Below are 27,594 nucleotides of genomic sequence, written 5' to 3'. Positions count from 1 at the left end.
GGGCGGTGCCAGCGGCAGAGGCCTACGAGCCTCAGGCGTAGCAGTGGAGGGAGGCGGTGCCAGAGCGGGCGAAGGCACTGCGGACGAATTAGCGTTGGGCGGGGGTGCAGCAACCTCAAGCGGCGGCTGAGGGGGCGTAGCAGGGAACTGGAGGTGCTGGAGGGTGTGGAACCTCACTGAGCAGCGCCCCAGCCCCTGGGACTAGCTGATCAGGTGGGCCTGGAACAGGCAGGTCAGGCTGAGCTGGGGCTCCAGGGGGTCCTGCTGCAGCCACTGATACTGGTGCTTCTGGAGCCAGGGCCTCGGGCGGAGCAGGAGGCAGAGGAGGCGCAGCTACCTTGGGCGTGGCGGCAGCCACAGCCGGGAGCTTGGGCACTGCAGCAGCAGGCTGGCGGGCGTCGTGCATGTGCGCAGTCGGAATGGGTGGCAGCATGGCAGGGGCCTCCAAGGGCACAGCAACCGGGACTGGCTGGTCAGGCCCTTCCGGCATGACCTGGGCAAGCAGAACGGTACAGATAGGCAGGATGGGCGGAGCAGGAGCTGGAGGCGGGACAGCAGGAGCCTCGGGCGCGGGCGGAGCTGTAGGCGTCAGCAGCGCCGGGATCTCGGAGAAGGGTCTGGCTGCAGACACTGTGGAGCTCCACAATAAGCGGAAACACGTGACTTCAAATTTGAACACAGTTACGTCGCACGAGAAATGTTTTTGTGTTGTATCCCGTTATTGCAATATATTGGAATAAAAGGTTTAAAAAATATAGGATGTACTTAAAATAGACAAATTAATAACAATAGACTTTGACAGCGAAAACTAAATTGCGTTTTTGTTACTGTTGATGATGCTGACATTGCTCAGAAATAAACATGGTTCTAATTAAGTGTTTTTAATTCATAAAATGTATAAAAATATTATTGATTACAAGCTAATACATTACTGTTAATAGCAACTAAGCTTTTTTATGTTACAAGTATAAACAATGCTGTTACATTTGCACTGTAATCTTTTATTTTAAATTGTAGTAGTATAATTTCCCCATGGGGATCAATAAAGTTCAACTATAAGTATGAACATGGAAACAAGTGAACAAAATTTTGAAATAAGTTTAATTGTAATTTTTTATTTACATTGAAAAAAACAACACATTAAAAAAAACAAACAGCCAGTGCCTTCCTCCGTCCATTATTTTTCAAACATAGCATTGACCCTTAGCCCCTGCTCGTCAACACATGCCTGTAGAAAGAGCTCCATGTCCTCCGCACACTGAAAAACAAAGATGAAGAAGTCCCTTGCTTCAGTGTCTTCTTCCTCCAGCATCTCTCTTAAGACCCTCTTGTCACTCTCGCGGGGAGGGCGAGCAGGAAAGCAGGTGAGCGAAGCCAGGAAGTCCGGTAAAGGGGTTTCATTGGGCAAACGGAGAACAGGCACGGACATCCACGGACAATACAATGACACGTCTGGGGAAGACTGACTCCGACGAGGTACCGAGGTGGGCGTGGCACACATCAGGAGCGGACGGAGCGGATCATGACACCTCTGCTGGTCCTCTTTATTTAAGGACAGATATTTTGGCATGGTTACGTGTTCATGGAAAAGCGCCTTATTTTGGACAACCCACTGCACAGCAGTATGCAGATCTTGAACAACTGCTGGCTCCTGTGTCAAGCAAATGGGGATAAAAATTTAGATACTGTATTCTCTGAAGCAGAACGGTTATTTTAACAGTGAGTCAAGTCACTAACCATTTAATTACACTAATGTTTAAAGTGAATACTGACCTGACTGACTTCCGGTAACTTGCGCTTTTTCAGTCTGAAAATGGGCACATGTTGTCCTTGAAGCACAACTTTGGCGTCCTCTCTCCAGTGTGCAAAAAGCTTGCCATAGCTTAACAGAAAATTTTGATATTGTTAATGTGTCTAAACCTTGAGACAACATAGCACAGAAGCCAAAATATAAATACCTCCTGAGATCAAAGTTCTCCATCAACAGCAAGCACCACCATTTCCGCAAGTAGGGCATGTCTGACTGTAAAATATCAATATGAAACATGTTTAACAACTTTCAAAAGATTCAAGACTCCATTGCTCTCAAATGAAATAGGATACTTACTATAGTATAATCAAATGGTGCATCCAGTTCCACGTAGAGAGCAGACTGTTTGGGACAAAAAATAAAAATTACATTGTTTTGGAGCTTAATTTAACTTTTGTATGAATCTCAAGGAAAACTGAATAACAGAAAAATAACCATTAGCATGAAGATCCCACAGTCAATTCCAAAGTCTTGGCTCGGAAAACCCTTTATTACAGAGAAAATAAAGGTTCATTAATAAAATCCCTTAAAAGACGACTAGCATAATTCATGTAATTCACCATACACTCACACCATTACATACCTTCAAGTCAAACCTATTTTTTTCTGACCACTGCCCTGGAATGATCTTCACTGCAAGATTCCTTTTTCCAAGACAATTACATTCACAAGTTAACAGACATTATCATGATGGGTGTGAAATGCTATTTGCTAATAGCACCAACTTTAAGTACAAACCTTAGGAACACGGCCTTAGGAACACGGCCTCGACACAACAAAATGTAAAAGTACAGTCACATGCTCGCAGTTGGTTAAAGTGTGTCATACATAGCAATTTCAGTTTTATTTTCAGGTTGGCATAATTTATAAACTGATTTTTAATCGTGTTTTATCTTAAACACTAGAAGATTTTGAAAAGCCTATTAATGTGTGAAACTCATCTAAAGACAGCATCATTGATTTGAACAGAATGTGAAGATGAGAAAAAGAATCAAGAGGTGATGCATCCTGCTGATATAGTTTATAAGCAAGCATGTGGATGTACTGTATGTGTGAACACTCTAGATCAATAGAACATGATCTGGGATGCACTTAACCTGGAACACTGAACAGGTTCCTGAAAACTCTGGAACAAACCAAACAAGCTAATATAAAAATGTGACCTCAAAAGTGAAACATATTGTTGGCCACCAAATCCTGCCTTTGTGTTTAATGGGTCAAGAAAGAAGATTTCTCTTTTACTGTACGTGGCTGCAGTACCTAAAAGACAGTTGCTCAGGACTTCAAACTTGCAAACAATGTCATTGCAAGAGATCATAAACAATACAGTAAAGAAATACTTTTGAAAATGTGTCATCTAAATTTGAATAGATCACAGACACACAGCAAAATTTTAGTATGTGGCAAAAAAATAAGACTTACACACAACTGGAAGTGGCCAGGTGTCCAGAGAGGGAGAACTATGATGTCCATCCACTGAGCATCAGTCTGAAACAGAATCATATTTTTAAGTATTCAGTATATAAACTCTTGCTAAGTTTCTATAAAAATTCATTATGATCACTTGTTTTTTTTTTAAAGGATGGTACACTTACAGGAACAGACTGCAATGGATCACAGCCATAGGGTGCAAGCCAAGTCCGGGTGACATAAAGATTTTCAATGTAAATGCTTATCCCCTAGAAAATGTGAAATAGCACATTTAAAACAACCACTCTTTAAAATAAAGCTTAAAAATCTTCATATACAACATACAGTACCTTTGACTGAACAATTTTGGTGATAAGCTCAAAACAGCCATTCCCAACCTGAAAAAAATATAGATTGAAAATTAATGTACACTTTATTATTATATATTTACAGACCAAATAAAAAATACTTACTGTAGATTCCATTTGTTCGTTTAAACCCAGTGTCCAAAAATCAGCCCGTGTGAGACATCCAGTAGACTTTTCAACAATCAGCTCATCTTTGGGTCTGCTGATGTCCAGAACATAGTTGAGCTAAAAAATAAATAAGTATCATACACTGTGGATGAGAAAAGCAAATAAGCACTAAAAGTACTACTTTGTGACATGTGAAAACTCAAACTTTAACATACAAGCTGTTGTTGACCAAGGTGCAGTACAAAAGACCACGATGAACGGCTGGCCAAAATGTTCTCAGGCTTTGTCAGAGCTTTACACGGTGGTCCACACAGGTCAGGAAGAGTTGCATCTGTTGACGTTCTATTGCTTTTCTTGTCGTCAACTGGTACCAGAGGTTCTATAGGGATTTCCACAGGTTTTATACAAAACACTACATAGAATGCATATTAAAGAACACACATGCAAGAAAAACAAGCACTATTTATATAAGAAGGGAATGCATTTAAAACAGCAGGTAAGGAAATCTGTTATGAGCCCTCAACTCTAACAATATAACGAATGCAAGATTATCATTTCACCTATATATAACAAACACTATTCAAAATAAGAAATTGTACCAGTGTTACCAGAAATTGAAGGTGCTTGGTTCAACACAGTTTCTGTGGTTTCTCTGGGTTTACTGCACTGTAGGGCTAGGGACACAAAGAAAACAGCAATATACACACAGTGAGGAACAAATGTAATCCGTGAACAATGACAGCTTTCTGGTCTTTTGAAAATCCATGTATCATTTACCTACGACAGCTTGACCCAGTGCAGACAATGAGATATTGATCTGTCCAAGTCGACCATGTCTTAACTGCCTCTCCAGAAGTTTCTTGTTGGTGACAGTGTTATGATGATGAATTATATTTCTCATCAAAATCACATGTGTGGATGGACTCATATTATTTAAAAAGTAATTATTTTTCCTCATGCTTGCAAAGAACTGTTCAACAACTTGACTGTTCAGCCAACCTTTCAGCTCTGGGACAAGTTGAATTCTACGTAATACTGTATGTCCTTGGGATCTTTTGTATTTCCCTCATGAAATCTGTCATACAGGACATGATGGTCGGATGATCCAGTGATAGGATGAGGATTTTCATTTACACTGTCCATCCTTTCATGTAGCCATGGAAGATTCACTCGCAATTTTCCATCCCGTGCAGCCTTGACATTTTCCTCAGTGGGCTCAGCCAGTCGACCTTCATGTGGATGAAATGGCACTCGATTTGGAACCCGCAAGTTGGTGTGTGCCGCCAAACCCCTCGCAAAATCATACACGCAGATGTTTGGTATGTGCTTCCAGGACAGGAGAAGGTCAGCAAAATCCCTGGGACTTTCAGCACGAAGATTAAATTTAATACTGCATACAATGCCATGCGGACATAGTATTACAGACCATCCACCTGCGAGAAAAGATTAAACAAGGTGTCTGTGATTGTAAATCAAAAATTTAATGCTACTTCTTATAATCACTAAGTGATACTTACCAGAGGCACCCCATATGCTTTGAAAGACCTTATCATATGTCTGCCTGCTCTTCATCTTCTCCCTCAGTCTGGTGATGAGATCAAAGCGGGAGCCTTTGGAGTCGATGTTGCAGGCTTTGCACAATTTTCTCACCACTCCAACCTGACAGTAATTAGGGAAAACTGTAAATGGAACAACCACTGAGCTTTATTGTACATATTCTAAAAACTTCAAAGCAATGTTACGTTTTGTTTGGTGAGTTCATCAAACAGACGCTCCTCTGTGACACTGCTAAGCTGTGCTTCATGTGAACTGCTTGTTCTTACTTGTTTAAACTCAGTGTTAAGCACAATGTCACTCTTTCTTTTTTTTTTTTTTCTTTTTTTTTTTATTGCCCACCACCATGTCACTCTTTCGAGTTTCACTCCCGATCCATGGTGCCCAGTGCGTGTAAGTTGGTGGAACTGAAAATGGATTCTTCACGCTGCCTACAGAGAAATTGTATGTTTTTATTTACAGTCTAAATTACGTTAAAACACTGAATGACTGTAAATAAGTTTTTGCCATCACTTACTTGGAAAAAACTCACGGCTTATCATCTCCAGGTGAATAGAGTTCCAAAAACCTTCAATGTCATGTTCACCACTGAAGTCTTCAGGGGGGGCTTTGAGGTCACTCACTATAATAACAATGACTAGTCAGGAACATGTACGTACTCCATGAACTATAAACACAAATGTACATAAAACTTACCTGCTAAGTTGAACACCCCTTTTCTGTGTAAGTCCATAACTACCACAGGGGGGTGAAATCCACAGTTTATGCAGGAGTACATGTAATCTGTGTCAGTCAAAGCCTCAGAATGGCAATAACCATGAAATATGGTATCCCTAGAAGGAAACTTCACCCTTCTTAAGCCCTCCAATGAGTCAATGACCCTTGACACGGATACATGGTTCTGAAATATGACAATAGATTGAAGATTGTGATTAGACAGATATTTAGATTTAGGCACAAATGTATGCATACAACAACATAGCATACTCACACACACAAACACATTTTAAGAAATCATCAGATGAGTACAATTTATTTGTGATCCTCACCTGTAAATTTTCTCTCAGAAAAAGGCAGAGTTCAAGAGATAAAACGATGTGGTTGTCAAAGTTATGAAGCCCATCCGTCCACTCCTGGTATCTGTACACCATGTGGCACTGAGGACACAATCTATGGTATGTTGAAACATCTGTTAAAGACAAACAACATTAATTTCAAAACATTAGTATTTGATTCTGTACAGCACTTTGGTCCAGTGTGGGTTTGTAAAGTGCTTTATAAATAAAGTTGGTATGGTATGGTATGGTATTAGTATAGGAGCAATTATAAGTCATAATTCCACACTGAGATTTAATCTGATTCATTACAACTTACTCTCAATCATTCCCATCATGCTGACAATCCTTGCTTTATTAGTAATTAGAACAGCCTCATCAAGTTTAGGGTAGTCTGGGCACACCTGGCACAGAGTTTCAAAAGGAATGAGCTGTGTCTGATGTTCCATTTTCTGTGACATGACATCTTCTGGAAGAGATTGAGGAATTTTTTTCTCTTTAAATATATAGCGGATACTCCTTTCCGCAGCAGCATTATCCTCACAGGAAGAACCCTCCTGAGTCATCAGTGATGGGGGGCCTGATGATAGTGGCACATTTGACTGGAAGAGGTCTCTCTCTGTCTGAAAGAGATGCCATTTAGCAATGCTTTTATGAGGGCTTGATATTCATGGCTTTGCACAAGCACAATGCCAGATATTCCTCTGAGCATTGTAAGTCACAAATATTCTGCCAAGACGGCAGAAACTGTGTATTTCAGGCTCAAGTACAGAGAAACATATCTGTGAGGAGGATCCACCAAAATCTACCCTCACACAAAGTGAAACATGTGTCATCTGGGCAGCCTTCTGTCTCCTTAAGCATGCCGCAGCCTTGTCCTCTCCGAAGAATTTCAGGACCACCATTTCCATCAAAATAGCTTCTTGAAGAAATACCTCTTTCACAGTTTCTCTACAGTAATCTAGTGAGTGAATGTGCTCACATAAACTGTAGCCTAGTCCGCTCCGCTGAGCCAGCAACTGATATTGCTGACATTCCTCCAGCTCACATCTGACATTGTGAGATCTCCCCCATGTTTTCCTCTGAACGTGAACTGGCACAGAAAACCCATGGCCAGTTCTCTGCACAGCAAATAAGCCAGTAGTCTCATCTACACAAACACACTGCAGATGACAGGCCAGGTAAACATCCAGTGATCTGTTTGAATGCCTCCTCATCATGTGAGCCTTTAAGTTTTTTTTAAGAAGACTAAGACCACAGTGAGGGCATTTCATTCTTATTGACTTCCCATAAGCCACAGTTTCATTAAGCATAGAGGGTAGAGCATATGAATGTTCTACCAAAGGTTCAGAAGACTGTTTAGACACTGGAAAGAGGACATCGGGAGGGTGACGGGGCTCCTGGGAGAGTGCAGAGGGAGGGAGACGGGGCTCCTGGGAGAGTGCAGAGGGAGGGAGACGGGGCTCCTCGGAGAGTGCAGAGGGAGGGAGACGGGGCTCCTCGGAGAGTGCAGAGGGAGGGAGACGGGGCTCCTCGGGGAGTGCAGAGGGAGGGAGACGGGGCTCCTCGGAGAGTGCAGCGGGAGGGTGACGGGGCTCCTCGGAGAGTGCAGCGGAAGGGAGACGGGGCTCCTCGGAGAGTGCAGCGGGAGTGCTGCTGTTATCAGGTCTTTATCTGTTACATAAATCAAGGGATTGGCCTTAGTTATCTCTCTCTGGATGTGACTCATATTTTATGGGTGTCTGCTTATGTGACGTCTTTGGGGGAGCTGGTCTGGGGTGCAAGGATTCCAGGGCTGCCTGGGGTGGGCTGAGGAGGGTGGGAGATAGGGTCGTTGCTATGTTTGATTTTTTTTTTTGTTTGGAATTTCTTTTGTGTTTGTTATAACTAAAATATATTAATAACAGCTTGTTCAAAAACTTGCTGGTCAGATGAACTAGTGACGCCAAAGGATGAGAAGATAGTGTTCAGTTATTTTATGTTCTCCATTAATTCCAGTAGATGGCAGCAATATGCAATTGGCCTATTTAGCCACAAGATTCTGCTGTAAAGACAGCAGGACCAAGAGACAGACTTACCCAGTACAAGTAGACAGCATTTCTATTTCAGGTGTTTAGAAACTGTGCCATTATAAATGTTGTTTAACAGGTTAGACATGAGACTGAAACATTCAATTTATTTTAATGCTTTATATAGATCATAGATAAAAGCCTTTAGTGTCCACGTAACTGTTATCACAGCTCTCATGAAAATGAAGCTGATAACCAGAAAGTGTCCTGAAAGTTCCTGAGTGTTATGATACATTAAGAGGATCAGGAAAATGAGAAAACTCAGAGGTCTCTGAAATTCTAATGATGTGTGGAGTGATATGAACAAAACAATAAGTAGTTTTCTGCTGTTTACCCTTTTAACCATTAATAACTTTAAACACATGATCTGTATTTACATGTTTTTTTCTTTCTAACACAGATTAAAAAAAAAAACATTCATTTGCTACCATCCACCTCCAGATTTCAGTTATGATAAATTTATAATAGTGAGCAGGCTGCTCGCTAACTTGTCAGCGTGTGGGTGTCACTTGCTAATAAATCCCTTTGATTTTATTCCAGATAGCAGCAGTGGAACAGTAAAGGTAGCAGGCAGATTGCAGCACAGGCGGATGTTGTGATGGAGTTCAGCCTTTCTGTGGTCTGGCTATCAGTTGCATCACCTTCCTTCTTTTCGTACTGAGTGCGTCTCCCCTCGTCCTGAGAGCCTGACTGCATGTGTAAGACCCCCGTGTGGTTTCTGAGCGGATCACAGCAACATACCTGCTACGGAAGGAAACCACGGAAGTTTGTATTCACATGCGTCTATTTTTATTTTTATCTGCTATTTATGCATCAGAAAGGCAGAAATTCAGTAGAGTCTGCAAAGTTGGCTAGTAAAGCAGTTAAGAGCTCTAAATTTAAATCTTGTGGCAAATTTGTATCTATTTCTTTATTCCCATATACTAAGCTGTATATTGACATAAATGTACAAACTTCCAGAAACAATACTCTTTCTTGCCACTGGATGTCAGTGTGAGCAGCATGAGTTTCTGAAGGTCATTCTGCTTGGCCAGGAGAGAAGCTGCTTGTTCTCCTTATATTTGTCTGGATCTGGGTCTAAACCAGGATTTACATGCCCAATGGCTTACAGGGATATTAGTGTTGTAGTTCTCGAGACCAGTCTTGGTCTCGAGACCGGTCTCGAGACCAATTTTTTGTGGTCTCGGTCTTGTCTTGGTCTCGACTCTATTTGGTCTCGGTCTTGTCTTGGTCTAGACTCTATTTGGTCTCGGTCTTGTCTTGGTCTCTGACATAGCGGTCTCGATGGGATGGGGAAAAAAGGGAAAACTGCACATCCTCACAGAACAGTATCATTATTTATTACGCGCCTCAATTCAATATAATTGAAAAGATAACATGAATTTGATTTAATGAGTAATGACACTTTACAGCAATGCCTTTTTTCTCTACAGTTGATCTGGGTAATGTGATGTCGATTCTAGCCCTAGTCTGTTTTTGGTCTTGGTCTCGACCAGTCTTGGTCTTGGTCTCGCCTTAGTGTGTCTTGGTCTTGATCTTGGACTTGGTCTTGGTCTTGGTACCCTCAAGTCTCGGCAGTGTCTTGGTTTTGATACCCTCCGGTCTCGGCAATGTCTTGGTCTCGGTTTAGGCGGTCTTGACTACAACACTAAGGGATATTCAGAAGAGTGTTTTAGCTGAATGACAGCTTCAGAAATATAATACATATGACATGCATGCACAAACAAACAGAAACAGTAAAAATTGGTTAAAAATACAAGTAATCATATTAAACAGTGGTAATCTGTTAAGGTGGCTGTAATAGTTATATCAGATGTATCCACCCATCCAGCCATCTGTTACCTGCCTATCAGGTATAGGGTCGTATAAGGAGACTGGAGCCTGTTCCATCCAGCATAAGGGCACAAAGAAATGTTACTGTAATTCCATTTTTCTGCCTGTTTTTGAAGTTACAGATAACTCAACTTTTACCTCCATCTTCATCATGTTGTGGGTGCAAGAAGACGGACACTGACGCGGCAAGCTGTAAGTCCTGATCGTTTATTATTTTCTTCTTGTAGGAAGATCAGAAGTTCCCAGGACCAAGCCCGAGAGCGTGGCTGAAACTCAGGCGGGGAGGCAGGTCGATCGGCTTCGGTACAAACGGGGAAGAGGCGAAAAACACGGTCGGAAATCCAGGCAGGGATCGGGCGATCGGTGTCGGTCCAGAAAGGGGCAAAGACGAAAAACACAGTCAAGGGTCCAGGCAGTGGTCGGGCGATCGGCGTCGGTCCAGAAAGGGGGCAGGCAGAAACTCGGAGTCTAGAAAACGTAGCAGAGGTCAGAACACAGGGAAACACACACCGGAAAAAACGCTCGAACTCAGGGCAAACCATGAAGATCTCGCACTGATCAGAGAGCCGAGTTGCCTGATATAGTAACACCGAAACTGGGGAAAACGAGACACAGCTGGGAGAAGAGTGTCAGAAACGGGAGCAACCGGTACGGCCAGAACAACTGGTTGACAGGACGCAAACACCTCGGGGAAGCCCTATCGACCGGGATCCCCGGAGGGGCGTGGCTGAGACGACGAAGAGGGTTCCCTAGTGCTATCCATGACAGTACCCCCCCCCCGACAACCGCCTCCAGGCGGACGAGACGGGAGGTCAGGACGACGACAATGAAGGTCCGCTATCAACGAAGGATCAAGAACAAAACGGGCCGGCACCCAGGAGCGTTCCTCTGGGCCATAACCCTCCCAGTTCACCAGGTACTGGAGACCCCGTCCCCTGCGGCGCGCATCCAACAGACGGCGGACTGTGAACACCTCGCCTCCATCCACCAACCGGGGCGGGGGCGGAGGCAGACTCGGGGAAGCCAGAGGACTGGTCGCATGAGGTCGAAGCAGAGACACATGAAAAGCCGGATGGATGCGCCGCATGGAGCGTGGAAGCTGCAACCGCAACACTGAGGGACTAACCACCTTAGAGACTGGAAATGGACCAACAAAACGAGGAGCCAGCTTACGGGACTGGACGTGTAGAGGTAGGTAACGGGTGCTCAACCAAACCTTCTGCCCAACCCGGTAGACAGGTGCGCGTGACCGGCGTTTATTCGCATAACGTTCCATCCGTGCTCTGGATCGAAGCAACGAAGAACGGGCCAGGCGCCACGTGCGACGACAGCGTTGCAGGAACCGATGCACCGCAGGTACCGTGACCTCTTCTTCTAGGGCCGGAAACAGAGGAGGCTGGTATCCCAGGCAGCACTGGAAAGGAGACAACCCTGTAGCAGACACAGGTAGGGAATTGTGCGCATATTCAATCCAAGAGAGGTATCTACTCCATGAACTGGGAGAGTCAGAAGCCAGACAGCGCAACATGCGCTCCAAATCCTGGTTGGCACGTTCCGTCTGACCATTAGTCTGAGGGTGAAAACCTGAAGACAAGCTTGCGGTGGCACCGAGTAACTTGCAGAACTCCTGCCAAAAACGAGACACGAACTGAGGACCCTTGTCGGAAACAATGTTAGTAGGCAAGCCATGAAGCTTGAATACATTGTCGACCAGTAGTAGAGCAGTCTCACTTGCAGAAGGGAGTTTAGGGATGGGGATAAAGTGAACAGCCTTGGAGAATCGGTCAACCACCGTAAGAACGCCTGTGTTCCCCGCTGATATAGGAAGGCCAGTCACGAAATCCACAGCAATGTGTGACCAGGGTCGCCGAGGAACAGGTAGGGGTTGCAATAGACCAGCTGGGGACCGGGACGGAGTCTTGTTTCGCGCACAAACCTGGCAAGCAGCGATGTAGCTCCGAACGTCCCGAAGCATTGTGGGCCACCAAAAACGTTGCTTAAGGAGGGCGACAGTTCCCCGAACTCCTGGGTGGCAAGCTAAGAGAGACGCATGTCCCCACTGGAGTGTTCGAGAACGTAGAAACTTGGGTACATAGAGCCTGTTTGGAGGCCCCCCTGCAGGAGGACGGAAGAATCGCTGGACTGCCTGGACGGCCTCCTCAATACCCCAGGCTACGGCTCCGATGAAACGGCTGGGAGGCAGGATGGGACCGGGGTCGTCATTACGAGTCTCCCCCTCGAACTGACGAGAAAGTGCGTCCGGCTTGCCGTTCTTCGCTCCTGGTCTTTTTTTTTTTTTTTTTTTTTTTTTTTTTTTTATTGCCCACCACCACCCCCCCTCTTCGGAGGACAACTTTATTTTACATTACATTCAAGAGTAAAGATTGTGGCCGCTCCGAACTCACCAGTACCGTGGAAAAGGAGAAAAACAGGGGGGGTACAAAAACAACAAGCGTAACAATAACAGACATCAATCACCATGGGGAGAGGGGGAGAGAGAAAAGAAAAAAAAAAAAAGGTATACAGAAATAATAACACTAATAATGTAGGCGGGATGGAAAAAAGATGAAGTATAGGGGAATACAGAATACAAACAACCATAAGAAACATAACACTCATCAAACAACAAGAATTATAACAACATCAGTGATACTAATAATAATTAATACAAATCGGTATTATATATATGTAGCATACACACACGTAATCGTACCGTTATATATGTATATTTCAATTCCTAAATCTATAACATACCCTAAAAAGTAATAATAATAATGATATTGATCGCTCAACCAGTCTTGTATGCATGTGCAAGTGTAGGTGTGACCTGATTTGTCATTGGATGTGCTGGCATTTAATGCCGTCAGGGGAGGCGGCAGCACCCCCCCCCCCCCCAGGCCCAAGGCGAAGGCAGGAGAACCAGGCAACCGAAGCCACCCTACTGCCCCCCCGGCACAAGGGCCCACAGCCACGCATCCCAGAGACAACCACCCGCCCAACCCGAGAGGGAGCCCGCGAGGGACTAAGGGGGCGCCAACCCCCGCACAGGGAGGCCCGCAGAGGGAGGACGGGCGGCGAGCCCCCCAGCCCCACCCGCAACCAACCCACCGGGGCAGGCGGGTCCAGGGCCGAAGGGCCCCACCCACCGGGACCACCCCCCCCACCCCCCGGCGGACGGCCCCCCACACACCGGGGGAGCCCCAGCCCCCCCAGCCCGTCCCCCGGGAGGACGGGCCGCCGCCCACCGCAGCGACCCGGCACGCCTCCCCCCCAACACTGCAGGATGATCCAAGGGGGGCCCATACAAAGAGCCCCCCCCCCACCCGAGAGCGGACCCGCGGCGACCGGGGAGCGGCAGACACCCCGCCCAGCCCAGACCGAACCCCCCAATCCGCCTAGCAGGGCCCAGAGCGTCCCAAGATTCCCCGGACCGCCCGCCAGGGCCCCACCACGGCGCAGCAGAGCCAAGCACCACCCGGCCCGCGGCCCAAGAGAGGAGGCCGCCCATACCCGCCAGGGCCACCCGAACCCCCCCATGATGGGTCTTCCCCCCGGCGGGCCACCCCACCAGCACAGGGCCAGAGACAGAGAGTTAGGGGGGGCCCCTCAGCCCCCATCCCCTCCCTGACCCATGTTGGTGTGAAGTGTGCATGTACATGTGTGAGAGAGTTGTGTGTTTATGTCTACTATGCATTAAAATTAGTGGGTGCAGTTCGGGTATGAGGGCCCCACCACTGGCAGATGGCAGAGTCCCCCATCCCCCTCCCCGCACCCCCAAGGCCCTAATGTAATATGGACTGCGTATATGACTAAGGTGCAAAAAGTGGGCGAGCAGTTGAGGCATGGGCACCCCACCGCTGGCAGACGGCAGAGCCCCACCTGCCTCAACCCACCTCCTCAGCCCTAGTGTCATGTGGTGTCTAACATGTAAGTAAAAATTGAGGGGCAGTGTCTCGGCGCACCTCCCCACCGCCCCTCAAGGCCCTAGTGTTGTGTGAAATGTGGTGTTGGACCCAGGGGAGCAATAAGGGCGTGCCAGGAGTGGGCCCCCCCCGGCACCGGGGCCAGATCCCCGACTGGCCCCGATTAGTCCCCATCCCTGACCCCGCACAGCCGGCAGGGACGGCCAACCGAGGTGTTCAGGGGCGGCACAGGCAGCCCAGCAGCAGGGAACGCCCCCCCCCCCCCAGGCGCAGACCGGGAGAGACCCACCCCACCACGCCCGATGAGACCCCAGCTAGCGGCCAAGGACGGGACAACCCCAGACCCCCCCGGCAAACGGGGAGCCGGACCAGCCAGGCGGGGTGACCCCCGCCCCCCGGCCACCCCAGGCCCCCCCCCAGGCGAGGCAGAGGCTCCCCCCACCGCCCCCCCCAAACCACCCCACAGCGCCCGAGGGCCCCGCGCCGGAATCGCCAACGGCAGACAACGACCCGTCCCCACCAGGCAACGGGCCCGGGCAGACCAGGCCCCCCAGCATGCGGGCGACCACCCGCCCGGGAGCCGGAGCAGCGGCCCCAGCAGATAGAGCCCACGCCCCCAAACCCACGCACCCCAGCGCAGCGGCCCAGGCGGAACCCAGAGGCCCCACCCCCCGATCCCCCCCCAGCGCACCACCCACCCCGCGGGGGCAGAACCCCCCCACCCCCCGCACCGCCCCCACCAGGCCAGGCCAGCGGCCACCCAGAGACACTGACCACGCGCCCTCAGCCAAGAGAAACACCAGAGGACCCCCACCCCCAGCCCCCAACCTGGGACGGTGACGGCAAGGCCCCACCACCCCTGACGACATTACGTTAAAAAATTCATTATTGGAGTCCAACTGTCTTCAAAATCGATCAATTGATTTTTCTTACAGGCAGACATCCTCTCCATGGAAACATAATCCCAGAGTAGATTTTTGAACAGATTTATGTTTAAATTCTCTTTTGACTTCCAGTTCAGAAGGATTGTTTTCTTAGCAATGGTTAGTACTGTGAGAAGCATGCAAGATTTATTCATGTCCATATTAGTGTCAGTGAGGTCCCCAAGCAGGCAGAGTGAGGGGGAGGGTGGGATGGGATGCCCTAGGTGTGTCGATAAGTCTTCACAAATCCTTTGCCAGAATTCGTTGACCGGTGTGCAATACCAGAAAGCATGCAGGTAATTATCTGGTGCATCCGTCTTACAAGTTAGGCATATGTCAGTATCTCTGATACCCATCTGGAACATCCTCTGCCCTGTGTAGTGTGTTCTGTGTAAAATTTTGTATTGTAAAAGCTGCAGGTTGGAGTTCCGATTCATTCGAAAGGTATTCAAGCAAATTTGCCTCCAGAAGTTAGTGTCTTGATTGATAAGTAAATCCCTTTCCCATTTGTGGGTAGGGAGTGAGAGCGTTGTATCAGATTCTGCTAGATGCACGTAAATCCTAGACAGTAGTTTTTTAGTTGGAGTTATTAAGAAGTTTGCTATTTTAGGTGAAAGCTCCAGATCTAATTGCTTACGGCACCATCTATTGTGTATTATTGATTTAAGTTGAAGATATTCTAAGTATTTATTTTTCTCAATGTTATAAGTTTCTGTAATTTTGTCAAATGATATCATGCAATTGTCTTGGATTATATGTTCGAGGCGCTTGATTCCTTTATTATGCCAAGCCAGGAAGTTTATCACTTTTTTATTTAACAGGATGTCAGGGTTGTTCCAGATGGGTGTCAGTTTGCATGGGACCACTGAAGTTTGGTTTATTCTAAGAAATTCCCACCAGGCTGTCAGCGATGTGCTGATGTTGATGCTCTTAAAACAGCAATGTCGTTTAAGTATATGACTGATAAATGGCAGGTCCTCGACTCGAATATCATTACAGAAAGTTTGCTCAATATCCAACCAGTTAAGGTCTAAGTTATTTTGCGTAGTCCATTTTAGGACATATATCAATCTATTGGCAAGAAAGTAGTTGTAGAAATTGGGAAGCTCCAAACCCCCACAGTTTTTGGATTTCTGTAAAGTTTTTAAACTTATTCGTGGTGGTTTGGATTTCCATAGATATTTTGAAACTAAGGAGTCCAATGATTTAAACCAAGTCCGCGGAGGTTGACTCGGAACCATTGAGAACATGTAGTTAATTTTTGGTAGGATCATCATTTTGATTGTAGCTACTCTTCCCAGAAGTGATGTGGGTAGATTGTTCCACCGTGCAAGGTCATCTTCTATCTTTTTAAGCAGCGGACTATAATTTAATCGCGTCAGATCTGACAGCTTGGCAGAAATGTTAATACCCAGATATCTAATGTTCCCAGATTGAAGTGGGATAGTTGGATTGGACTGGAAGTCACAAGATATTGGAAGAGTAGTCGACTTGTTCCAATTAATAGAGTAATCTGATATGGAGGAGAATTTATCTATAAGTCTTATCGTCTCCGTGAGGGAACCCTGTGTATTTTGAAGAAAAAGTAATACATCATCTGCATAAAGACTAATTTTATGGGTTATACTTGCTGTTTGAATACCTTTGATATTATTATTATTCCGAATTGCTGCTGCCAATGGTTCAATAAATATAGAAAATAGTGATGGAGAAAGTGGACAACCTTGCCTAGTGCCCCTTCTGAGAGTGAAGCTTGGGGAGATTTGATCATTCGTTTTTACACAGGCTTTAGGTGAACTGTATAAAATTTTAATCCAGGTTACGAAGTTCTCACGAAATCCAAATTTTAGTAAGGTTGCCATTAGAAATTTCCAGTTGACCCTGTCAAAAGCCTTTTCTGCGTCCAATGACATGATTATGGCTTCCTTATTTTGAATGTTGCAGTAGTCTATTACGCCAATTAGTCTCCTCATGTTGTTAGTGGACTGTCTGCCTTTAATGAAACCCGTTTGATCTGGATGTATTATATAAGGTGTCACTTTTTCAATTCTACTAGCCAGTGCCTTGCTGATGATTTTAAGGTCCGCATTTATAAGTGATATTGGTCGATAGCTAGAGGGGAGAGCAGGATCTTTGTCAGGTTTGAGGAGCAGGTTAATGTCTGCACAATTCATATTTGGAGGGATGCTGCCAGTTTCTTTAATTTCTATAACCATTCTATGGAAGAGTGGTGCTAGCAGAGGCCAAAATGTTTTGTAGAATTCTGCTGGAAATCCATCTGGACCTGGGGCTTTCCCGTTAGGCATACATTGTAGTGCATCATGAAGTTCCACTATTGAGAGAGGTAACTCTAATGCCGTTATTTGTTCATTATTTAATATTGGTAGGTCGATGTTATTTAAGAACTCTTCTATTTCAGAATTGGTTGGATTAATATCAGGTGAGTATAATTTTTTATAGAAGTCCCTAAATATCCTATTTATCTCTCCTAGGCTATGAGTTGCCTTCCCATTGGGGTCTGTAACTGAAGAGATTGCTGCCTTCTCCTTATTCTGTTTTAGTTGGTTTGCTAAAAATTTACTTGATTTATTACTATGTTCAAAATTGTCCAAGCGTAATCTCTGTATGTAAAACTGAGTTTTTTTGTCTCTTAATTCTTGCAATTTAATTCTATTTTTTCTCAGGTCATTCAGAAGGTGTTTTTCTTGGGAGGCAACATGTGCTGATTCCAAAGTTTTAATTTTCTGTTCTAGTTCAGTTTCGAGTGCTTTTTCTTTCTTTTTTTTATGTACTGAATATGAAATTATTCTGCCTCGTATTACAGCCTTTGCTGTCTCCCAGAGAATGCACGCAGAGATACCTGGCAGGTCATTTGTTTCAATAAATGTTGTCCAATCTTTTTTAATAACTACTAGAAACTCTGAGTCCGTTAGTAATGATGTATTCAGTCTCCACCGTTTAAAAGGTGGTGCACTAACTTTTACAGTGACCGTCATAGTGACAGGTGCGTGGTCACTGATTGTTATAGGGTGAATTTGTGTGTCAGATATATTTTTCATAACTGTATTGCTCGTAAGAAAAAAGTCTATCCGGGAGTAAGAATGATGGACTGGTGAGAAAAACGTGTATTCTCTGAGCGTGGTGTGAAAAGTACGCCAGACATCGCATAGGCCGAAATCATTCATATATTGTTTTACTGTTTCAGATGATTGGCAAGTACGGTAACTAGCTGCTGTACTACGTCTGTCAGATTCTGGGTTAAGTACTAAGTTGAAGTCCCCTCCCAGTATAAGTTCTGTGTCTGAGTGCGATGATATTTCAGCAAAAAGGTGGTGGAAGAAGGAGGGGTCATCACTATTTGGACCGTATATATTGGCAATACATATCTCTTTGTTATATGCTGAAATTTTAATAATTATGAATCTACCTTCTGGGTCTGCGATAGTGTCTTTACAGTTGAAACATATTCTTTTGTTGATTAAAATTGCTACACCTCTCTGTTTTGAATTATAACTAGCTAAGTATACGTGTGGAAATTCTGGTGAATTTAATGTACACTGTCCTGTTTTGGCTAAGTGAGTTTCCTGCAGTAGGACAATGTCTGCCTGTAATGTTGTTAGATATTCTAAGATTTTATGTCTCTTAGCAATTGAGCCAATACCACGCACGTTCCAAGTGACAAAGCGTAGTGAATTCATGCTGTCCTAACTTAGACCCCCTGAGTGCAATCTAATGTTAAAATGGATGGATGTGTGTGTATGTGAAAGACTCTGTGTGAATGAGTCTGAATATGTCAGGATTAGTGTGTGTGCAAATATCAATGTGTGAATGCCTCCATGTGTGTTATTAAGGTGAGGAGATCTGTCTGAGCTTGAGTGGGCATGTGTATATGTGAGTGTATGAATGCATACATGTGTGATGTTAAGATGAGGGGGTGCGTGTATGTTTGAGTGGGCATCTATGCATGCGAGTGTGTGACTACCTACGTGTCGGTGTGGGTGTATAGTATCTGGTAGACTGCTTCCAGATAAAACATTTTTGAGCGTCAATATCGATATGCAACAATTAACATAACAACCAAATTGACAATGATGGCCATAACAATAACAACAACAACAACAACTGCGACTGTAGTGAGACATTAAACAAGGGGGTTGAGGAACAGTAAGGGATATAAAGTGAACCAGCCTTAATAGTCTTTAGACAAAGCCGTCTAGTGTGCGGCGTGCGCTAAAAACCTGTATTAACTGCCAAACTTTAAAGTCAGTTTGTTAAATGCGTGTTACCTTAGTCGGAAGTGGATTCAGTAGAGCCAAGCAGTGGTGTTCTGGTCGCGAAATAGTTGTCCATTAACATACAGTCTGTCTACCGCGATGACAGCTCGGGCTCCCTCCGCAATGAATTTTTTCCTGAGCTGGAACAGGATTCTGCGACGATCCAGGATTTCTTTGGGAAATTGGTCGTTGATGCTGAAGTCCGTTCCTCTGAGCTCCCTGCCTCGGCTTTTCACCAGTTCCTTTTGCTTGAAATGTTCAAACTTGGCCACGATAGGTCTTGGACGCTGAGCTTCTTTCCTCACCCCTCCTATGCGGTGGACCCGATGAAACGTGATGTTGCTGACGGTGTCCCGAGGAAGTTTAAGTTCTTGTTGCATGAAGTTTCTGATGGTAGCTTCTGCGTCTTCCTCTGCGCGCTCCGGAATTCCGGCGAACACTAAATTGTCCCGCATACTTCTTGCTTGAATATCAAGCAGGGACTCTTTCATGCGCTTATGTTCTGTGGAGAGTTTCGCCATACCTTCCGTGAGGGATGTTACGGAGTCTCTGAGAATCTTGTTTTCGGATGCTAGCGATTCCACCTGTTGTTGACTGTACTCCAGAGATTCCCGTAATGCTTGAAATTCCTTGTGTAGGATTTCTACAAGTGCCAGTCGGGCGTCAAAACTGGAAAGTTTGTTGTTAATGGACTCTAGGATATCTCCGTATTCCTTATCAGGCGATGAAGGGCTACTTGAGGGGCTGTTTGAGGTACAGTCCGAGCGTGTTCTCTTCGTGGACGGAGTCGCTTGGTTCTTCTTCATGATGAGTCGTTCGTAACACTCGTCCACGTAATCCTGTAAATCTTCCAAGCTTTCTTCGTCCAGGATGTAAATGAGTGAACTTATTTATCCGATAAAGTACTATAAATACTATTATTAATATTTTGGCTTGGTTAAGTTGGCTATCGAAGTAAGTTTTGTTTTGTTTTTTTTTTTTTAGTAGGACGCTGCCATGTTGGATTACGCACAGCTCTCGCGAGATCTCACAGCATTACTGCCCCAACAGATAACCCTGTACCCGCTCCTGGTCTAAATGAAAACAGAAAGTGAAAACGAGCAAAAAACAGAGACCACCTAGCCTGGCGGGCATTCAGGCGTTTAGCGGTGCGTAAGTACGCGAGGTTCTTATGGTCGGTCAAGACCAGGAACGGATCCGTTGTCCCCTCCAACCAGTGCCTCCATTCCTCCAGAGCCAGCTTCACCGCCAGCAGTTCACGGTTACCGATGTCGTAATTCCTTTCGGCCGCCGACAGTTTACGGGAAAAAAAGGCACAGGGGTGCACCTTGTTATCCTCAACGGAACGCTGGGATAAAATGGCCCCAACTCCTGAACCCGAGGCATCTACCTCGACGATGAACTGGCGAGATGGATCAGGTAACTGCAAAATGGGAGCAGATGTAAACGTATTCCGTAGGTTAGTGAAGGAGTCTTGGGCAGCAGGAGTCCACTGGAAAGGAACCTTGGACGACGTGAGAGCCGTGAGAGGAGCAGCTACCATACTATAACCCTGGATAAAACGTCGGTAAAAATTAGCGAACCCTAAAAAACGCTGCAGATCCTTCCGTGTGCGAGGCTGCGGCCATTGACTGACCGCCCTCACCTTGGCGGAATCCATTCTGACCGTGCCCTCTGCAAGAATGAAACCCAAAAAGGAGATGGTGCGTTGATGGAACTCACACTTCTCAGCTTTCACAAATAAACCATTCACAAGGAGCCTCTGCAGGACCTCGCGTACATGCTGCACATGATCCCTCTCATTCCGGGAAAAGATCAGTATGTCATCCAGGTACACGAACACGAAGCGGTTAAGCATATCCCGAAGGACCTCGTTGACCAGGTTCTGGAACACAGCAGGAGCATTAGTAAGCCCAAAAGGCATCACCAGATACTCATAGTGACCAGTGGGCGTGTTAAATGCTGTCTTCCACTCGTCACCCTCCCTGATCCTGATAAGATGGTAGGCGTTCCTCAAGTCCAGTTTCGTGAAGAACCGTGCCCCCTGTAACTGATCCAGAACAGAAGATAACAACGGCAGGGGGTAACGGTTCTTAACAGTAATCTCATTCAAGCCCCTATAATCAATACAAGGGCGGAGCGAACCGTCCTTCTTGCCAACGAAAAAGAAACCCGCCCCCGCGGGTGATGAGGATGGTCGAATTATGCCAGCTGCTAAGGACTGTCCTATGTATTCCTCCATGGCTGTCCTCTCAGGAGCAGAAAGGGAATATAGACGTCCCCTAGGGGGACTAGTACCCGGAAGCAACTCGATGGGACAATCGAAAGGACGATGAGGCGGAAGGGCCGCTGCCCGGGACTTACTAAACACCTCCTGAAGGTCCTGGTATTCTGCGGGTATCTTAGACAGGTCCGGGGTCTCCCCCGGAGCTGTAGACGCCACAGGTGACCGGGCAGAACGTAGACACTGGGAATAGCACGTTGGACCCCAGGCGGTGATATAACCCCTTCTCCAATCAATCTGAGGGTTATGCCTGAGGAGCCAAGGGTGACCTAATACTAACGGAACCTGTGGTGTATCAATAATAAACAGAGAAATCTTCTCAATATGGTTGCCAGATAGACGGAGACTCACCGGAACAGTAGCGTGGGTCACCGTTGCCATTCTTCGTCCCGTGAGGGATTGAGCCACCAGGGGTACTTGAATAGGTGTTGTAGGTATCCTCCACTGCTGAACCAGGGTGGCGTCAATAAAACTGTCCTCTGCCCCGGAGTCAATAAGAGCAGCTAACGACTGCTGCTGACTCCCCCATGACAGCACAGCAGACACTATGGGGCGCTGGGGAGAAGAGGGCAAACCCGAAGCCACGCCCACCAGTACCCTCCTCCTTACTGGTGGGCGCGTCCTTTTACTGGACACGACGCGACGAAATGTCCCATCTTCCCGCAATACAGGCATGCCCGGGAGGAAAAACGCCGCTGCCGTTCGGCAGGTGACAACCGAGCCCTGTCAACCTGCATAGGCTCGGGCATGGCCTCTAGGGGGCTAACAGTGGATTCCGCAGGTCGAGAAACACGTGCCCCGTCCCGCCGTTCTCTCTCGCGTTGGGACAGCCGGTTATCTACACGGAGAGCCAAGTCGATGAGATCCTCTAACTGGTCAGGAAGATCGCGAGTGGCCAGCTCATCCTTAATGCCTTCGGACAATCCCTGGTAAAACGCATCAAACTGAGCGGTCCGTCCCCATCCGCAAGACATAGCCAGGGTGCGAAAACGGATGGAATACTCAGAGACGGAGCGACGGCCTTGGCGAAGCTGCATTAACTCACGCGCTGCTTCTCTGCCGGACTTGGAGCGATCAAAAACGCGCCTCATCTCTTCCGCGAAGCAGGAGAAGCCGGAGCAGAACGGAGCTCCGGTATCCCAGGCTGCAGTCCCCCACTCCCTCGCCGGTCCGGTGAGCAGCGTAATTACATAAGCAACCCTGGAGCGCTCGGTCGGAAATGTGGAGGGCTGCAGTTCAAACACAATTGAGCATTGAGACAAAAAGGACCGGCATGAACCCGGATCCCCATCGTACTGACTGGGAGGTGATAGGCGAGGCTCGTTCGTCGGTCGAGTTATTGAAGCGGCGAAAGCACCGGAATGAAGCTGCTGGACCTGGGAGGCTAATCCCGTCAAGCCCGCGTGGAACGACTCCAGGGATTCCCCGATCGACGTCAATTCGGCCTGATGCTGTCCCAGGAGAATCCCCTGCTTTCCCAGAGCGTCCGTGACGCGCTGGACACCATCGTGATCCGTTGGGTCCATCTTACAGGCGAGATCTTCTGTTGTGGGTGCAAGAAGACGGACACTGACGCGGCAAGCTGTAAGTCCTGATCGTTTATTATTTTCTTCTTGTAGGAAGATCAGAAGTTCCCAGGACCAAGCCCGAGAGCGTGGCTGAAACTCAGGCGGGGAGGCAGGTCGATCGGCTTCGGTACAAACGGGGAAGAGGCGAAAAACACGGTCGGAAATCCAGGCAGGGATCGGGCGATCGGCGTCGGTCCAGAAAGGGGCAAAGACGAAAAACACAGTCAAGGGTCCAGGCAGTGGTCGGGCGATCGGCGTCGGTCCAGAAAGGGGGCAGGCAGAAACTCGGAGTCTAGAAAACGTAGCAGAGGTCAGAACACAGGGAAACACACACCGGAAAAAACGCTCGAACTCAGGGCAAACCATGAAGATCTCGCACTGATCAGAGAGCCGAGTTGCCTGATATAGTAACACTGAAACTGGGGAAAACGAGACACAGCTGGGAGAAGAGTGTCAGAAACGGGAGCAACCGGTACGGCCAGAACAACTGGTTGACAGGACGCAAACACCTCGGGGAAGCCCTATCGACCGGGATCCCCGGAGGGGCGTGGCTGAGACGACGAAGAGGGTTCCCTAGTGCTATCCATGACACATCAGGACAAACCGACTCAGAGCAAATCTGAGACGCCGACCTTCACCTCTGAGCTCTCAGTTTGAGTCTCTTTGTATCATCCTGCCCCTCAGAGAGGACACGCCCCCAGCCACACACAGAAATGCCCTATCAAAGGAAGTTCCGGAAAACACCAAGGAGCCGCAGTGACAAATCAGAAGACTCATGTTCTCATTTTCTCCATATATACAGAGTCAGCAGCAGTGATGTTAGACAGCACTCATTCTCTTAGCAGTTGAACCTCTTGAGATAAAAAAAAATCTACTTTGAGCTGCTGTTTCCTCATGATCAACCACACTGTGGGCCACCAGCTGCTGATGGGAAGCTAACTGCCCCAATTATGGACCAGGACTGTCTTCCCCATTGCAGCTTGCAGCCTATACTGGGGTAACAGTGCTGGAAGAGAAAAAGGGAAAACCATCTGTGGATGCATACAGGAATCTTGGAGGATAACTGCCTTGAAAGGTCTTCAGCCTCCTTACTGACCCTCTTTTGTACATTTTTTCCATCTATCCATCCATTTTCTATACCCAAGACGGGGTGTCAGCCTATCGTAGGGGGTGGGCATGAACACACACACACACACATCTTTAGGCAATTTGGTAACTCCAATTTCACCATAGCATGTTCTTGGACTGTGGGGAGAAACCTAAAAACGCGTAGGAAACCCCACAAAATAACAGGGAGAACATGCAAACTCTACACAGACATAGAGCCAGTTTACAAGCTGCAGAGGAGAAAATGAGAAGATGTAGTAACTGAGAATGATCAATAAATCGCACAACCCATAGTCCAGCCCCATTTTAATGGTCCTCAAGATAGATGGATCCCTTTGGTTTTGCAACATCATCTACCAGATAAATGAGGTTTCCCAGTTTGACAGCTACCCCATGTCAGAGGTGGATGAACTAGTGGAAGACCTGCTTAAAATCCAGCATGGACCTCATGAAAGGGTAATCCTAGGTACCTCTCAGCCTAGCTGCCACAGAGAAGATGGCCTTGAGCACCCCCAGTGGTCACTGGCAGTTCTGTGGGGCACCTGGTGCCTTCTGGAGGCTGATAGACATTGTCTTTCAGTAACTTTGTGAGTAAGCGACAGCCTACCTAGAGAACTGAGAGCTGGGCAAAGCATCCCAATCACTTTCTGATCAGAAGCGGCCTATGCCAGCCTCAGAAAAAGAAGAGTGAGGCCATGAAGCCCTTTCCCTGTCACTAAAAACCGGTATTATCGCTGTTTTGGGCATAATGTGCATGATGCCATGAAGGAGGCACCTGACTGGTGATGATGTTCAGATATTCTGTAGCATTCAAGCCATGCTGCACTTTTATCAGGGAGCCCAATGTGTGCCATGAATGTGCCCCACACCATCACACCACCACCCCCAGCCAGCAGTGCTGACACACAGGCTGATTGACTCATAGACTCATGAGGGTTTCTCCATACCCTGGTCCTCCCATCTCCATGCAACGAATTTAGCTAAGATTCATTTCATGGGGTTGCTCAAGTGTTTGTGGTGTAAGTAGTTTTCATAAAAATGATTTTTCCTATGAACATGCCTATAAATATTATTAAAAGAAACAGAAAATGCATAAAGGTATTTTAAATAATTATGAAATTTTATTACAAAACATTTACAAATTAATGTTTTTTTACATACAAAATATTTATTTTTATCTTAATAAAATGTGTAAATTATTTTGGACATAATATGAAAACCTTAATGACTGATGAAATCGATACCTCATTCATGTGCGTGTGCTGGAGTTGGCCGTGTGGACTATGGTAGGGGCTCCCAGTCTGTGGAAAATGTGGGAAAAATTTCCATTCCCCATCCCAGAAAAACGGCTGCAATATAAATTCAGAGACTGAACAGAAGAGGGTGTGAATTGAAGAACAGCAATGATCTAACAGCCTGTGAGCCAGTGGCAGTACATCTCCATCCAAACAGGGTCTCTGCATGGATGGGGAAACTGATCCTCTGCTAATGTTAGTGGATCCCGAGGCTCATAAGTGTACGAAGTAATGAGAGATGTTTTCTGGATCCTCTTAAAGTTACAGTGTCTGCTGACATATTGGACATATTAGGTTCTTGCTTTGCTCGTAAGATGCTGTATAGCTCTTGGTTTTGCACCAATACTGCTTACACTTGTACCTGGGCATCTATTGAAAGTTCAGTCTAACTGCACTTATGCCCAATCAAATCCTTGACAGCTGTTCGTCACAGATGTGCTATTTGTGTCACTGGAACATCGCTTTGGACAAAAGTGTCTGCTAAATAAAATAAATGCAAATGTCTGACTAGCATAGTGAACACAGGACATTAATCAGGTAACTAAAACTACTTCTGTTAAGGACTACAGGTATTTAAGGCTTTAAAAATTAGGCAAAAATACACAATGTCTAAACTGTCACGATCCGCTCCGTTCGATCCCGATGTGTGCCACGCCCACCTCGTTACCTCGTGTGATTACCAATTGTGATCATCTGTGTCTTGTTGTTTCTGCCTAGTCTTTTGTATTTAGTCCGAGTCTCAGTCTGTCTTCCCCAGATCTGTCATTGTATTGTCGTGTTCAGTCCGTCCGTGTCCGAATTTCACTCATTAAACCCTGTTTACCTGACGTCCTGGCTTGCGCTCCTGCTTCCCTGCTTGCCTCCGTCTCCGAATGTGACATAAACGGTGTAATAATGTTGTAAGTGCTAGAGATAAATATTTATGTGGCTTGTTGCAGGCAGTAACCGTTTGGAAGATATATTTTACATGTGGACAAAAGTTGTTTTTAATATATACGAGCATATTATTAAATTGCCTTTATCTTAAATAAATATCTTAAGACCTTGAAAATCCATAAAATGGTGAATCACAATGACAATGTGGTAGATGCTGCTGTCATGAAGCTCATTTGAAGAACAACTTCATGAACCTTTGGACAGGAGCTTCCTCAGGAAGGACTGTCAGTCCCTCCTCCCCCACATCATCATAGTCAGTCTGGTCGGGTTCAGGGGGGCCCTCCCCAGGGGGCAGTGTGGTCAAGGCTCTCTCACCTACAGGGACAGTGTAAGGGGCACAGGGTATTGACAAACTGTAACTGGGTTGTATGTAAAACAAAAATGTTTATTAGTTAGTTGTGGCAGACACACATAAAGTAATTAAAATGTCATTCCATGTCAGTCACACTCAAATGAATATTATAAATAAATTATAAATAAATAAATCAAAAACAATAAAATATTATAAATATGTAAAGATAAGCATACAGGTGATCAAACCATCTGAGAAAAGGAATATGGTGTGAGAGATACTTTGATCCAATAGTTGTGTATAAAGAGAAACTGACCTGGTAAAACATGTGGGCTCTGCTCTATACCCTCAACATCATCATAGTCCTCTGGTGTGTCTCCTGTCTCCATCAATCCTGAACCTGGAAAAAGAGAGACCTCAGAACACGGGAGCCAGTTGACTGTTAGAGTTACTCTGAAAGTCTTTAAAAGTCCACAACATCATAACAATGTTTGTGGTTTTATGCAAGCATTACCTTCCAAATATTACAGTGCAATGTGTTTAAACATTATGGTTGAAAATTAAATATGAAAGATTACTGAACATATAAATAAGCATGGACCCATACGAGAAACATGGTGAATGTTATAATTTACCAAAAAAATGTCCTGAGTCCTGCCCAACAGTCCCAGCATCATCATAGTCTGCTGGTGTGTCTTTTATCACCAGATCCCCTGTATCAGACACAGAAAAGCTGCTTCTGTGTATCAGACATGCATCACTGTAGACTTTACTTAACTCAAATT

At 46.0% G+C, this 27,594-nt stretch overlaps 2 protein-coding genes and 2 long non-coding RNA genes across 4 annotated transcripts in view; all 4 read right to left on the bottom strand.

The window, feature by feature from the left end:
- LOC140588298 (antigen WC1.1-like) overlaps positions 1-27,594 on the bottom strand; it is a 90,122-nt gene that overhangs the window by 16,028 nt on the left and 46,500 nt on the right. The window contains exon 13 of the mRNA XM_072710256.1: positions 27,126-27,209. Within this exon, the coding sequence (XP_072566357.1) occupies positions 27,126-27,209 (84 nt within the window). The remainder of the gene's footprint in view (positions 1-27,125; positions 27,210-27,594) is intronic.
- LOC111842708 (structural maintenance of chromosomes protein 5-like) lies at positions 1,159-3,257 on the bottom strand. The gene is made up of 8 exons (XM_072710258.1): positions 3,233-3,257; positions 2,394-2,454; positions 2,246-2,296; positions 2,108-2,152; positions 1,959-2,023; positions 1,774-1,882; positions 1,530-1,651; positions 1,159-1,325 (listed from the first exon to the last, which is right to left on the bottom strand). Exons 3-8 carry the CDS (start codon positions 2,252-2,254, stop codon positions 1,178-1,180), a joined length of 498 nt encoding a protein of 165 aa, XP_072566359.1. The 5' UTR covers positions 2,255-2,296; positions 2,394-2,454; positions 3,233-3,257; the 3' UTR covers positions 1,159-1,177.
- LOC140588302 (uncharacterized) lies at positions 3,938-4,592 on the bottom strand. The gene is made up of 3 exons (XR_011989662.1): positions 4,474-4,592; positions 4,305-4,370; positions 3,938-4,075 (listed from the first exon to the last, which is right to left on the bottom strand). It is a non-coding gene; the product is annotated as an uncharacterized lncRNA (long non-coding RNA).
- On the bottom strand, positions 5,953-6,951 carry LOC140588304 (uncharacterized). The gene is made up of 3 exons (XR_011989664.1): positions 6,625-6,951; positions 6,300-6,439; positions 5,953-6,151 (listed from the first exon to the last, which is right to left on the bottom strand). It is a non-coding gene; the product is annotated as an uncharacterized lncRNA (long non-coding RNA).

The sequence above is a fragment of the Paramormyrops kingsleyae genome, chromosome 3 (assembly GCF_048594095.1).
Source record: "Paramormyrops kingsleyae isolate MSU_618 chromosome 3, PKINGS_0.4, whole genome shotgun sequence".
NCBI classification, from domain to species: domain Eukaryota; kingdom Metazoa; phylum Chordata; class Actinopteri; order Osteoglossiformes; family Mormyridae; genus Paramormyrops; species Paramormyrops kingsleyae.
Note: the sequence above shows the minus strand (reverse complement) of the source record. Positions and strands in the feature narration are given on the sequence as shown.